The sequence below is a fragment of the Hippopotamus amphibius genome, chromosome 2 (genome assembly GCF_030028045.1).
Source record: "Hippopotamus amphibius kiboko isolate mHipAmp2 chromosome 2, mHipAmp2.hap2, whole genome shotgun sequence".
NCBI lineage: Eukaryota > Metazoa > Chordata > Mammalia > Artiodactyla > Hippopotamidae > Hippopotamus > Hippopotamus amphibius.
This window is the reverse complement of record NC_080187.1, coordinates 66,700,499-66,714,616: the sequence shown is the minus strand read 5'-3', so window position 1 is coordinate 66,714,616 and position 14,118 is coordinate 66,700,499. Positions and strand designations below refer to the sequence as shown.

The 14,118-nt window shown below is 39.9% G+C and overlaps 1 protein-coding gene across 8 annotated transcripts in view; it reads left to right on the top strand.

Annotated features, from left to right (window-relative positions):
- Positions 1 to 14,118, top strand: part of AOPEP (aminopeptidase O (putative)) — a 365,989-nt gene that overhangs the window by 61,285 nt on the left and 290,586 nt on the right. For all 8 annotated transcript variants that reach the window (XM_057722559.1, XM_057722552.1, XM_057722551.1 and 5 more), the window contains one exon: positions 5,243 to 5,409. In XM_057722559.1, the coding sequence (XP_057578542.1) occupies positions 5,243 to 5,409 (167 nt within the window). The remainder of the gene's footprint in view (positions 1 to 5,242; positions 5,410 to 14,118) is intronic.

The window sequence follows — 14,118 nt, the reverse complement described above, 5'->3', positions numbered from 1 at the left end:
GCATTGCAGACTGCTGACTTCTGGCTGTAGCCTCACGTGGTGCAAGGGGCTAGGAAGCTCTCTCTGGCCTCTTTTATGAAGACATCCATCTCATTCGTGATCTAAGTGCTTCCCAAAGACCCCACCTCCTAATACTATTACTTTGGGCATTAAGATTTCAACATATGAATTTGGACAGACACATTCAGACAATAGCAGCACAGTATATCTCATCCTCATTTGAATACTCCGCAAACACACATACGTGTAACAAGAAGCTGAAGTAATTGTTACTCTGATAGTTTCTTCCTCAATTTAGAAGTTCTTTAATGGCAACAAGCCATGGGCCTGCCTGTCACCCCCTATCATGCCCTGTTTTCTTTCTGTTTTTCAATGGCCTCCTCCCATTCCCACAACTCCTGTGCAGTTAATCTGGGCTCCCCAAGGGGTCTTCCATGCGGGTGGGTATCCCAGGGCATGTCGGATGAACCCTGGTGTGAGAGAGTTTTCCTTTTTGCATTGGAAGGAAGTGTTCAGTTGGGAAATGATGAAGTTATAAACATCAGAGAATTACAGGCTGGTATCTAAACATCTATCCCATAAGCATTTTAGCAACATGGCCGAGGTGCAAGACTGTGCATGTTGAATAAACACAGCTGCATTTATTTCAGTGATTACACATCCAGATAACAGCAGAGCAGGTTTATAAATGCACATAGATTTTCCTCCCCTCTTGGGACATAGGGACGGGGTGAGGTGGGGTGGGGAGGGGGAGCGGGGAATGTGTGTGGTATGCGAGCCCCCACGTAGAGAGTGTGGTTTTCATGAGAGTATGACTCCATGAAGATCTCATGTCAACCCGTCTCCACATTCTGTTGAATGCTGAAAATTCCACCACTAGATCTTTATCCTGGGGTTAAAGCTTTCATCCCTATTAAGTGTAGTTACTTAACTTTAGATTGTTTCAGACATTTGCACCATGAGGTGTGACGTGCATAAGAATATCAGACTGTGAAAGCTCAAAAAGTCATTGGTTATAGTCACTGGCACTTGGTTTGGGTGTGTTGAGGAGGGAGGAGTGAAGCCTCAGCTGAGAAAGAAGAAAAGGCCAAGAAGGAAGTAGACTGGGAGCACGAAGAGAATCTACATTTTCGAGAAATTTTGCCTAGGATGGTTTCCCTATTTATGAAAACATTCCAATAAGAAAGTGATTGAGTCATGTCAGGCAAGGGTGTATTTATGGGTGTGGCTTTTAGATAGATGACTTGATCTATACTTTCAGAGTTATAGCTGTGGAGACCAGGTGGAAAGCCAGAAAGAAAACACACAGACCTTGGCAGAAAGGATGCCCCAGCCATATAAAGAGGGGAGGAAAAGAGACTTGTGGGGACAGTGGGGAGGTTGGAGGTGACAGCTTCCTGCGGGCCTGGCCAGGCAACTAATCCCCTTGGTGGGAGACTTCCGGTGTCGAGGCAGAAAGAGCCTTCAAGAGGATGACGGGGATCAGGACAAAACTCTAGAACAAAATATCTAGAACTAGGCTGTTTAGAGGGGGAAATAAAGAGAATTGGGGAGGAAATGATGGTGATAACATGCTGTTTAAAATCCATTCAATGGAAGGATTTCCTCCCTACCACTCTATTTGTGTGCGATACCCAGACTCAGATCTGCCTACAACATCAATACTTACTACTTCATAGAATCATCATTTCTAAACCTTTGAGATAGGTCTGATTTCAGACACTCAGTCTAGAGTTAGGAAATCGAGGTCTCTGCGTCCATACAAGTGTCCTTTGCCATTTAGTGTGTAAAGACCTTTATATGCCAATTAAACAGGTAGGAACTCTCCTCCTCCCTTGTCCCTTCCTGTGAACTTGCTTGGCACCCTTATTTCCTTCTCTTGCTTAATAGCTTCAAGATCCATCTTATTACTTGAGGCAGAAACCTGAGAAAATTCTGTTATCTATTGCTGCATAACCAATTACCCCAAAACTAAACAGCTTAAAAGAACAAAACTTACACACAGTTGCTGAGAGCCAGGAATCTGGGAGCAGCTTAACTGGGTTGTTCTGACTCATAGTGTAGCAGTCAGCTGTGTGCTGGGGCCACAGGCATCTCAGGGCTTGGCTGGAGCTGGGACATCCTCTTCTACACTCATGCGCAAGGTTTTTAACAGGCCTCAGGTCCTCACTGACTGTGGGCCAGAGGCCTCCGTCCTACCACATGGGCTCCTCTGTGGGCTGCCTGAGTGTCCTCTTGACGTGGCAGCTGGATTCCCCACCCCAAGGAAGTGGTGAGATAAGACAGAGAGAGCAAAAACCCCTCATACAAAAGCCACAGATTTTTAAATAATCTAATCTCAGAAGTGACATCACTTCTGCCATAGCCATTGGTCACACAGGCCAACCCTGACACAGTGTGGGAGGGGACTGCACAGGGGTGTGAATACCAGAGGCAGGGGTCATTGGGGTCCAGCTTCGAAGTTGGCTGCCTCAGAGAGGGCTTCCCTTCCTTCTCCTTCTCCTTCAGCAAATCACTAAGTCTTTCTGGTTCTTCCTCTGCAGTGTTTCTCACATATGACGTCATCTCAAATCTGATTGTTTCTTCTGGAAAGAGGTATTGAGGCTGGTGGAGGAAGCCTTGGGGGCCACGTACCTAAGGCACAGGTGGAATACATACTAATATGCTAGGATGGCCTGCAACCCAAACCTGTAGGGAGAAGGAGAGCAAACATTTTGGCAAGCCAGTCTTTTGGGGAGGATTTGCTCCCTGTGCAGGAAAGGGAGGACCTGCAACACCAGAGGGAAATGAGGTACTGAGTGCAAAAGCAAGAGAGCACAGATACTTTCAGACTTGACCTAAGTACCCTAAGACTTAAGGCCATAATATGGGGTCAGCTTCCCCTCTACACAAGGCAGAGAAAGTCTTCGGCGATCTCTAGGCAAGGGCCTCCTACTTCCCTGTGAGCATCACAAATAGGTTTATCTCCACAAGTCTACTTAGATTGGAAGTGGAGTTCTAGAGCCCATGAGCTGAAAAAAGTTATGGGCTCCATTTTGCTTCTGTGAGAAAGCAAGCCTTGATTCTCAATGTCTGCCATTGTCAGAGGAAGAGGTGTTATACCTGCCATTTGGCCAGTGGCAATATACTCCGTTCCCACTGACGACACTTTTCATCTTGGGATCCTTCTCTAAGATGAGCCTTCTGGGAAAAAACAGGTGGAATTTTCAGAACTTGGCTTGCCTTGACCCCACCTACCTGAGCTAGTTGAGCTTCTAAAGCACCTCCCCACCAGGCACTCACAATGAGCAACCCCACCTAGGAGGAGGTGGCTTTAGGGGACTTCGTCCTTATGTTCTCAAACAGCCTGAAGTTGAACAGTTAACTGAGGCTAGTTCAATTAACCAAGGATCCAAGAGGACCAGGGTGGGAGCTCAGCACTCAGTGAAATTGATGGGAGATTCTGGGCCTTCCATGAAAATTTCCCTTTGTTCTTGGATCTGTGATTCTGGGACACAATCACAGGTTTATGGACCAAAACAGACGATAGAAGTCAAACACATGCCCCCCATCCCCATTTTGCATGTGACTCACAGAGGTCAGAGGACTTTTCCACAGCCATTTAATGAGTTGGTAACCCAGCCAGGACTAAAGTCTTCTGAATTTCTAATCTTCTTTCCCTGCCTTATGTCAAATCTGTGAGTTATCACAGCACATACACTTCCAGGAAGTAGACTACCTGTTTGCTCTAAGGTCCATTTTCTGCTCTTATTGTGATGTTCTCTGAATGACAAGGAACCCTCATTTCCCAGGCTCCCTTGTTTTCTGGCTTCCCGTCAGTTTTGGCCACTGTGGGACATTGGTGGAACATTTGAGAGCAGGAGTTGGCGAGAAAAGAGGTATTTCCTCTCCTTTTTCTGCTTCTTTTGGCATCTCCAGCAATGACTGAATCTCCCTGGTCCCAGCACCCATTGGACATTCCCCATGGTGACTCTAGCTTCTGTCAAATGACCCCTGCTGCTGGTAACCCTGTAGTATCTGGTAACAGCAGCTCCTCTGACCTGTGGAGTCACAGCTCCTTACCACTGTGGCTAATCTCCGGGTTGCCTCACTGTCCCCCTGTTTGGCTTCTCAGCACTTCTATTACTTGTATGACCAATTCCCTATATTAAATTACCTCTGTTTATTAAGACCTAGACTGGTTTTTCTTTTCCTTCCTGGACCCTGACTGATGGAGTGGGGCCATTATTCTGTGTGTTCTTGCTCATTGTAAGAATACGATAAATGTTCAGTCATAACAATGTTAACTAAAAAGGAAAACCAGTTTATGCAAGAGAGGTAGTGCTCCGCTCTATTATATACTCTATAAATCAAGCAGATTAAAACTATATCATATTTGCCATAACTTCTGAAAAGCAAAAAGTGGAAACATTTTCCTAAGACATCTAAGTGAGGGTCAGACTATACCTTCTACTCTGTGGTGTTAAAAGAATAGATTTCTTTGATCGCATACATTTTTTTTCCCTTTACTGTCTGTGACTTAATCATGGAAGGGATTATTCTTGGTATGTGTGGGTTTGTATTTTCTAATAGTAGCAGAATGAGCCCTAATGTCATGCCATTGGTTTCCTACACTTGCTTTGGTAACTTCTCTACCCTTGGCCTTCCCGTCACAAGCCTGGTTGTTGTGACCTACGGTTCTGTTTATATGCCAACCCCTGTTCTTGGCCTCCACACAAGGATTCCCACAAGGGTTCCATTTGAGATGGTGGTTTCCAAGATTGGGGGTATCTGCCTGCCAGCACTGGATTTGAGACCACCAGCTTGTTTTTCTAAGTATTAATATCTCAGTGATTGCTAAACATATTTTCTTTTCCAGAATATTTTCCAAAAGTTTTGTTAAGATGTCTAAAACTTTTTTCCTTCAAAGGCCTAAGGGCCTGAGGGGAGGGGCAAGGTAATGTAAATTTTAACTTGGCAGACTAGTATTTAAAACTTTATCCAAAAAATATTTTTCCCCTTTGAAAAAAAAAAAACAACTCTCTTTACATATTTAAGTAATTCATTTGGGAGAAATTACCACTCGGTTACTCACACAGCCCCTGGCAGTTTCAGTTCAAGATACCGTGAAAGCAGTCAACTACAAAGTCTCAGATATTTTCTCTTTGAAAACTTCACTTAACCTTCGCTACCATGGTGGTGAGAAAAGTGACAACTCATTTTAAAGATTCCCCCCCTTTGTTTCTTTGTCTTTCTTTTGCAGGCCATGTGTTTATACTGTGGGATCTCCCATAAACAACAGGGCCCTTTTTCCATGCCAGGAGCCACCGGTTGCTATGTCAACATGGCAGGCTACAGTTCGAGCAGCTGCATCTTTTGTTGTTTTAATGAGTGGGGAAAATTCTGCCAAGCCAACACAGCTTCGGGAAGGTACTGTACATGTGTTCTGTGCTTCTTTATGTATTGCACACATGCTGGACCCAGGAACCCAATACACAGTGTTTTTCTCAACTTTAAAAGAGCTCCTTTATTAGCTGGGTTGGACTGAACATACTATAAAACATCCTGCCAGAGAAAACAGCCTGGGATGGGGAGGGGCACTTGGGAGCCTAGGCATGGCATGTAGGGCTCTTCATGCTAGAGTTATCAATTCCTAGATTAAGGCAGTTGCATTCATCTGATGGTTTGTGGGCCATAAGTGGGTGGTCTTGGTTGAAGACTTTCTGGGCAGGCAAGTGTGTCATGGAAACACCATTACAGCTGAGTTATCTGTGGTTTGGTCATGGAGGCTGTACAGGGTTACTCATTATGCTGAACGATAGTACTCCTGTTGGCTGGCCCACGGGAGTTGTTGCGGTATTGCATCTGTTCTATACACTATTTGGCCATGAAGTTTTGAATCAAAGGTGTATAAGAAAGATGGAAGGCAAGTGCTAATGCATCATCTAGGTTTTGTTTGCGAATTTCTTGCTTATTGCAATAATCAACACTTTCGGTTGAGATCCTGCGCATGTTGATGCCATGTAAAATTTTTGTAATTGTAATATTTCTTCATTTAAAATATGGTATCTGCTTCCACTACTTATTGTAGAAACTTTAAAATTTACAAAAAAAGTAAAAGTAATAAAATTAAATAATTTTAAACAAAATGGTTGCTAATGTTTTGTTGCATTTCTCTCTGGTATTTAAAATCTCTCTATATAGTACATATAATCATTTCAAAATGGTCATCATAGCATACAACAGTTTCATATTCTGCATTTTTTCACTTATAGTATACCTTGCATGTCTCTTAGGTCATTAAGTATTTTTCAAATTAATGATTCTAATGTCTGCATAATATTTTATTGTATGAATATATCAGATTTTATTTAACATTTCCATATTAGACATTTTTATTGTTTCCAAGATTTTTTCTTACTATAAATAGAGTTGCATTAAATTCCTGAGGAGATAGTTTGTATAAAATTAGAATTATTGAGTGAAAAATTTTGAACCTGTTTGAGGCTGTTGGTACATTATCTCAAGTTGTTTTTCAGAAAGGTTGTTCCAGTTTACATGTCCATCGTAGTTATGAAGGTCTCCTTTTCTTTGGAGTTTCACCCATCTGATAGGCAAGAGAAGGCCTCTATTTAATTTGGATTAGTTCGATTATCAGTGAGGTTTCATGTGTTCATATGTGTTTCTTAACCGTTTTCATTTCCTATTTGTTAATTTCCTTTGCTCATATTTATAGTGAGGTATTAGTGAGGTTTCCAAAAGTTTGTTTTGTCTTCTAATTTGATCAGATCTTTAAAAAAATAAAGATATCGGAGCTTCCAGGTGAGTGAACATGTGGATATGTGGGGAGAATGATGTACCTAGAGAGGCATGGAAGTTCCATGCTCCTTCTCACATACCCTGCCCTATGCATCTCTTCTGTTTGGCTGTCCCTGCAGAAAAGTACACAGATCTGTTCCTTTGGATCTTCCTTTCTTATGCAGGCTCCTGTGTCACATAAGACTTACATTACATAAATCTGTAAGCTATGCTCCTGTTTAAAAAAAAAAAAATAGAAATTAATCTTTTATATTTGTGAAAAGTATTTTTCTCAGCTTTTAGTATACCTTTTAATTTTATATAATATTTCTGATCTATAGAAGATTTTAATTTTTGCGTAGTCAAGTATGTCAGGTTTCTCTTGGGAAGTCTTTCTTTGCTCTAAGATTCACCTGTTTTGTTCTAATATTTTTATTTAGTTTTTATTTTATTATTATTATTTTTTTTTGTAATTTCACTCTAATTTGTTTGTAGTTTATTCTGGTTAGGGTTGTGAAATGAGGACTAAACACTTTTGTTTTCAAATAGGAAACCAGTTATCCAAGATCATTTATTGAATCTTTCCTGATTTGTGATGTCTTCTTCATCATAAACTAGATTTACACATGTAATAAAGTCTTCAATGAAAGTTTACTTGATTGTCAAAGTCAAAGCAAAACAAATCATACATTTTAAAATTTCATTTTTAAGAATAAGCTACATTTACATGGTTCATTTACAAATGAGCAAAGGACAAAAGAATTTATAATGAGTCTCTTTTTTACTCCTAATTCCCAGGTACCTAGTAGTCCTTCACCAAGGCAACCAAGGTCACCAGTTTCCTTTGTATAGCATATTTTTTCCTCTTCTGTTGCACAAATCATAACATGCTCTACACTTTTTTGTATTGTGCTTCCGCCTTTAGAGTAAGTTTATTTTATAGATAATTTTGTATCTGACCATAAAGAACTGCCTCATTTCTTACCATAAAGAGCTGCCTCATTATGGATGTTTCACAGTTTAGTTAACCAACAACTCTTGACTTCATTCTACATCAGATAAAGAATGTAATGGGCATTTACTTCTATCGACTTCCCTCACCCACATTCTCCAGCTTTAATTAATACAGTTTGGGATTTGTGACTCATATTATCTCTATATTTTGTTTTTGTATTATATCTTCTTTTTTCATTTGTTTTTTTATGCTTTATTTTTCTTTTATTCTTTTTTTAATTTTTTAATCTTTTTATTGGAATATAATTGCTTTACATTGTTGTGTCAGTTTTTGCTGTACAACAAAGTGAATCAGCTGTATTTATATATCTTTTTTATCTAGGATTTACAATTATTGTTTTACATTTTCATTCAGTTTCAAATTATATTTGCAATAAGTATTTAGACTTTCTTAACTCTTGATCTCTTAAGTTTGAGTCATCTCTTAGCTGGGAAATGGCTTAGTATTTTTTTTTTTCTTCCTAGAAGGGTGGGTAGGTGGTATATTTTTCTGAGCCCTCCCATTTTTTAGGTGAGCTTTTTGTTGTATTCACTTATGAACAATCCTTGACTAGGTGTTAAGTTTTTACTTCTTTTCCCTCTTAAATGACTGTAAACATTTTCATTATCATATCTTAGTATTGCTGAGGAGAAATCTGATATCATTAAAAAGATTCTTTGAAAGTAGTCTGATTTTCCTGCCTATAGGCTCATAGAATTTAAAAAATTTATTTATGTAATTCAAAATTTTCTAGAGTGAAGGTGGTTGTGGGTACCTTCATTTTTAATCAACTTAATTACAGTATAATTTATGTATAATAAAATGGACACAGTTTATCTTGTTCAATGGGGTTTGACAAAAACATACAGCTATGTAACTGATCAGCACCCCTATGAAGATGAACATTTCCATTCCCCTAGAAATTCCCTTATGCCTTTGCCATCCCTCCTTAAGTGATTCCCCCTAACCCCACTCCAGTCAACCACTGATCTGATTTCCATATGTGTGGATTAGTTTTACCTCTCCTAAACATTCATATAAATGGAGTCACTCGTGTGTACTCTTTTGTGTCTGGCTTCTTTTGCTCGGCATGTTTGTGAGACACACCCATATTGTTGTGGGTATCAAGTTTATTCTTCTTTAAAAAGTTGATAAATAGTAATCCATTATGTGAGTAAACTAGTTTGTTAACCCACTCACCCATTGATGAACATTTGAATTTTGAGGGGAGCATTATGAAAAATATCCTGTGAACATTCATGTGTAAGTCTTTTTGTGCACAAAGGTTTTAATTTCTCTTGGGTAAATACCTAAGAGTGGAATTGCTGGATCAGAGAAATGTATTTTAACTTTGTATCTGGCAAACTATTTCCAAAGTGATTCAGTCATTTTATAGTCTACCAGCAGGGTAGGAGAGTCCAGTAGCTGTGCATCCTTGCAAACACTTGATGTTGTCAGTCCTTTTAATTTTAGCCCTCCAATTGGGGTGAAATACTATCTTGTGATTTTAATTTGCATTTCTCTGATAACTAATGATGGTGAGCAACTTTCATGCACTTATTGTACGTTCTTATATCTGCCTCTGAAAAGTTTTTCTTCAATTTGCCCATTTATTTACTATGGTTTTTTTTTTTTGGTTGTTTTATTGTTAGATTGTAGGGATACCTTATATACTCCAGATTCTAGCCTTTTGCCAGATATATGTCGCAGATATATTCTCCCAGACTGTATGGCTTGCCTTTTCATTTTTTACTTACACTTTGTACCACTGATTTTCCATAGAGATATTTTGTTCTTTGGTAATTCCATTGTGGATTGTTATTGTAACAATCCTTGCAATTCTTCCTTATCTTTTTTTGTTACTTTGTTGTCTTTTGATCTCTCACGCTGTTACACTATTTCAGGCTGTTGTCTTCTCATGGTTTTTCTTTTACTTTTTCTTTATTTTTTCATATAAGTTATAGCTTCTTGTATCATAATGGGAATGCCAGTTTTCCAAACTTGTTTCGGTTTCTGTAGTAAATTCACTTCCAAGGCTTGTTCTTCCTCTGAATCCTTAGACCAGTGTTTTCTTTTACCTTTATTCTGCAGTACTTTTTTCCCTTCATGCTGGTGGCTTTCCTCTCTGGTGTGTTTCAACAGATAGGATAAAGCCTGTGGATTACCCTTAGCTTCATTCATGTCCACTTGTGTGCTGCCTGAAATCCCCTCTCAGTTCAGCAGATGAGCAGTTACTACTGATGCACACAGCTCCTCTATCCAGGTCTTGGTGTCTTGTGAATTGTCTAGTGAAGTTCTTTGGGACTCACACAGCATCTCTTTTACCCTTCCTGCTTGTTTCCCTGACGTGCTGAATTGATTGAGTGGATGAAATGCCGCAGTCTCAAGCAGGCACTGATAACCTGGACTCATCCAGCCTCCATTTCTGGTTTACTTGTGATGAGAACTACACCTCCCAAGATGCAATGTGGCTCTCCCTACCCCCACCTCACCAAGCCTACGTACTTTCTCATTCATGGTTTGGCCCCCCAGTTCAGATGTAAATGCTCCTGTTTGGCAGTGTTTCTCAAACTCGAGCATTATTTTTCTTATCAGAGGGAAAAAAAACCCTCATGATTCACCAGGGTTGACTTAAGTTAATTGTATTAGAACGATATTTTACAAACTATAAATGTATGCTTATAACTCTTACACGTCTAAAACACCAAAAAAAGTATAAGCTAAATGCAGACCAAACTATTAAATCAATAAAATTCAAATGAACAGCTTCAATTTAATGTAAAAGATTATTTTGTTGAAATGAAACTGCCCCTTACAAGATGAATGTGGTGCTGCTAGCTCCAGGAAGGTTCTCGTGAGATGGTTGTGCATGTTCTGCCCTGAGCTGCAGGATGACCTTGTTTGCCACCACTTTTCTTCCATATGCTATAAAGCTTTTGCTTACACAGCATGCTGTGTTGTCATTTAGCCTTTACTCACCCAAAGCATTATTCTAACATTCTTTTCTCATTCTCTCAATAATTAAAGCAGTGTTACATGTCCCTGGGCAATCATATACACTACGGCAGATGTGAACTCTGAAATTTTTTGGCAGGACTCATTTATATCTAGATAACCCAGCCCGCTGGCCAAATCCAGTCTACTGCCTATTTTTGTAAATAAAGTTTTATTGAAATAAAGCCATGGCTTTGGTGCTGCAGTGGCAGAATTAAACAATTGCAACAAAGACTGCATGGCCTGCAAAGCCTCAAATATTTACTAACTAACCCTTTACAGAAAAAAAGTCTGATCCTTTCAGTATATGTCTGTCTACCTATCTATTTGAAGATTACCATCAAAAATTAAAACAAGAATTGACTTGAACATTTTCATGGAAAATGTTCGTACCTCCAACAATGTATCTGTGGGTGTTTTTTTCGAAATTTCCAATTCAGGGCATAGTTTTAATAAAGTAGATGCTAATTGGGATTTGCTTATATATACAATTTACACCTTATATGATACCACAGAGCAGACTTTACCAATTCAAACTGAGGGAGGATAGAGTTGGACCAGGAGAAAGAACTTTATGCCTAGTACTACGTGCCTCCTGCAGCCCGCAGCTGGGGTTTATCAGAGGACAACCAGGCAAGAGTACTAACAATGCTCTTTGGCCAGCCCTAAAATGGTTGTTCTGAGGGTGGAATATCTCCAAATGTGTCTGCACTCCTTAGAGAAAAAGGGTATGTGGATACAAGATGCTACTACTTCCTTTCCAAGTCACGTTTTCTAGATTGGTAGATTGGTCTCTTAGGACCTCCAATCTGTTGTGCACAATGCCCTTTAAAACGATGAGCTATCCTTGAAAACATGAGTGGCAAAACCCAACCGGCACATCACAGTTTCCATCACAGTGACACGTCAACCTGATTAGTACATTTGCCAGGCACCAGCTGATTTCCCGAAAGAAGCAAAGCACCTGGGGAGCAGAATAATGTAATGAGGTGGATAACAGCAAAAGAAATGATAACAACCCTTGGGCAGGGGACAGAGAGTAGATGTCGGACCTCTGAAGTTTACTACGTGAGGGAAATCATTCCTCCTGGCTATTTTCAAGAAGGAGGCTAATGGTTTAGACGGTAGGTAGTGAGATGACCATCATAAGAATCTTAGTAGCTGGGAAGTCACTACCCTTTTTCTCAACAAGGCTAAGTCAAGGTCATAGATTTAGACTGACTTTTTTGGCTCCTTTATTATATAACTTCCTCAGCATAATGCCATTTGGGCAGACAGAAATGTTAGCCTGTGTGTTATTGTCAGCCTGTAGTCTCTGCCAAAATGTAGCTAAACTATTAAGCACAGATACCCAATGTCCACTGCAATGTTTTGTATATAATAGGTGCTCAATACCTATTTGTTGAATAAATTTGTTCTCTGTAGTCAGACAGAAATAATAGGCTCATGGAGGAAACATTTAAAATCACTATGGATAGTAACAAAAGTGATTTCAGGGTCATTCCTTTAGTTTTGCTTCTGATTAGAGTTTATGCCTTTTCTCCAGGCTCAGTATATTTTAAAAGGAAAAAATTGGTGTAGTACATTCTTATTTCCCCCTGTTTAGTAATTTTGTTGTTGCTGTTTAATTTTGTTTTATTTTTGCACAGTCTACTTTAGTGTCTACTTCCTAGAAAATTAAAACATTCCACTTGTATTTTTCATGGAAAGCCTCAAGTAAATGAACAAGACTGACTAATTTACGCTCCTTCCAATTGTAGGAGAAAAAACATATGGACAAGTGAAAGGTGTTAAAAACTATATGTGCCCTTGCTTGGGATCTGGTTTCATTTTTCTATGCAAAAGTTGGAGACTGTAGACATTACTTCATCCTGGGCAAATGCTGCTCTATGGCCCTGCCCAATAGACCAACTCCCTGACATTCTCTCTCTCTTGATTTTGTGTGAGAAATTCCAGGGAAAAGCCAAGATTTCAGGGTCCGGACCCTCCCGTGTGCAATTGAAAGCCAACTTTTCTTTCCTCTTGAAGGCTCAAAATGAGCAATACTACTGTTTAGACTGCTCCCACAGTATGAGACCGGGAATTACGTACTAGGAAATGGTAAATTAAAAAACATTTAGGAATGATTATGATTAAGTGTTTTCACAAAGAAAGAATGCAAAGTAGAGAGAGCTCCTTGTTTCTCGAACTGAGGAAACTTTATTCTGGGCTAGTACACATACATGTGTCTCAAGGGGTAGGAGTACAGAGTGAATGCATCTTTTCTCTTTAGAATGCTACTGCTGATTGAGGACTGTGTTCTGCTCTGTTACATCCCTCATAAGGTCTCGCATAATGCCTTGCACTTTCTAAATCTTTGTCAGTTCATTCTTTTGTTTGTGAATTGCTTTTTGACTAGTTCTTGCTTGCCCTCCTGGTGTTCACTTACCATCTTTGGCATATGGGGAAGTCATCGCCATTTCTTTTGGATAAAGATGATTCTGGCAGGCACGTGTATACCAATTCTTACTGCTATGGATTTTTGTCTTAGGCTTGACATTCATGATTTTTCTCATGTGAGTAAAGTAGTAAAGCACACTCGGTGGCCATCTGGCATGGAATGATTTGGTGTCCAGTTTATTCTTAAGTTTAAGGGGAACTAGATTATCTGCAGCATAGGACAGAGTGTGGGTGAGACTTGGCATAACAAACCTGGCGAAACATATTCCTTTAGGTATTCCATTAGCCACGAGGGAAAACCGCAAAACCTGTGAAGGTGCTCGTGTTCTGGGTTCAGTAGGTGGCGCTCGTCTACCTGGTTCACGAGAATGATCTTGAAGGTCATTCTCCCCTGGGTCTCCTGTGCCGTAGGTGGTACTATGTCACTGGGAAAGGAAACCTGAAGCCTTGCCGGGTGGCATCAGTGCTTGAGAAGTGGTGGCATGATCTGGCACATGGCCCTGGTCAGGCAGTGCTGGCGCATACCAGCCCAGGGCGTCTCACTGTCTCCTTTGTTCTGGTGCCAGTGCCCGCCCTTGAGCAACAGCGGAAAAGAACTAACGAAAGACAGTCACGCCACGGGTATTCAGGAGGGTGGCACTAGCTCATAAAACCAGAACGTGTAGACTCAGCATCTAAAAAGTAGTGAAAGAAAAAAAGCTGGGGTTTGCTGAAAGCCCCAAGCACTAGAGAAAGAAGCCAAAAGAGGAAGAGCAACCAAAACTAGGAGCTTTGGCTACCTTGTTATGTATCTATTATATTTATTACAATAAATATATAAAAATATATAATAAAAACATTACGTATAGTGTGTCTAGATACACTTATACATTCATATTCCTATACATACATGTTTCTGTACATATCATCAAGCA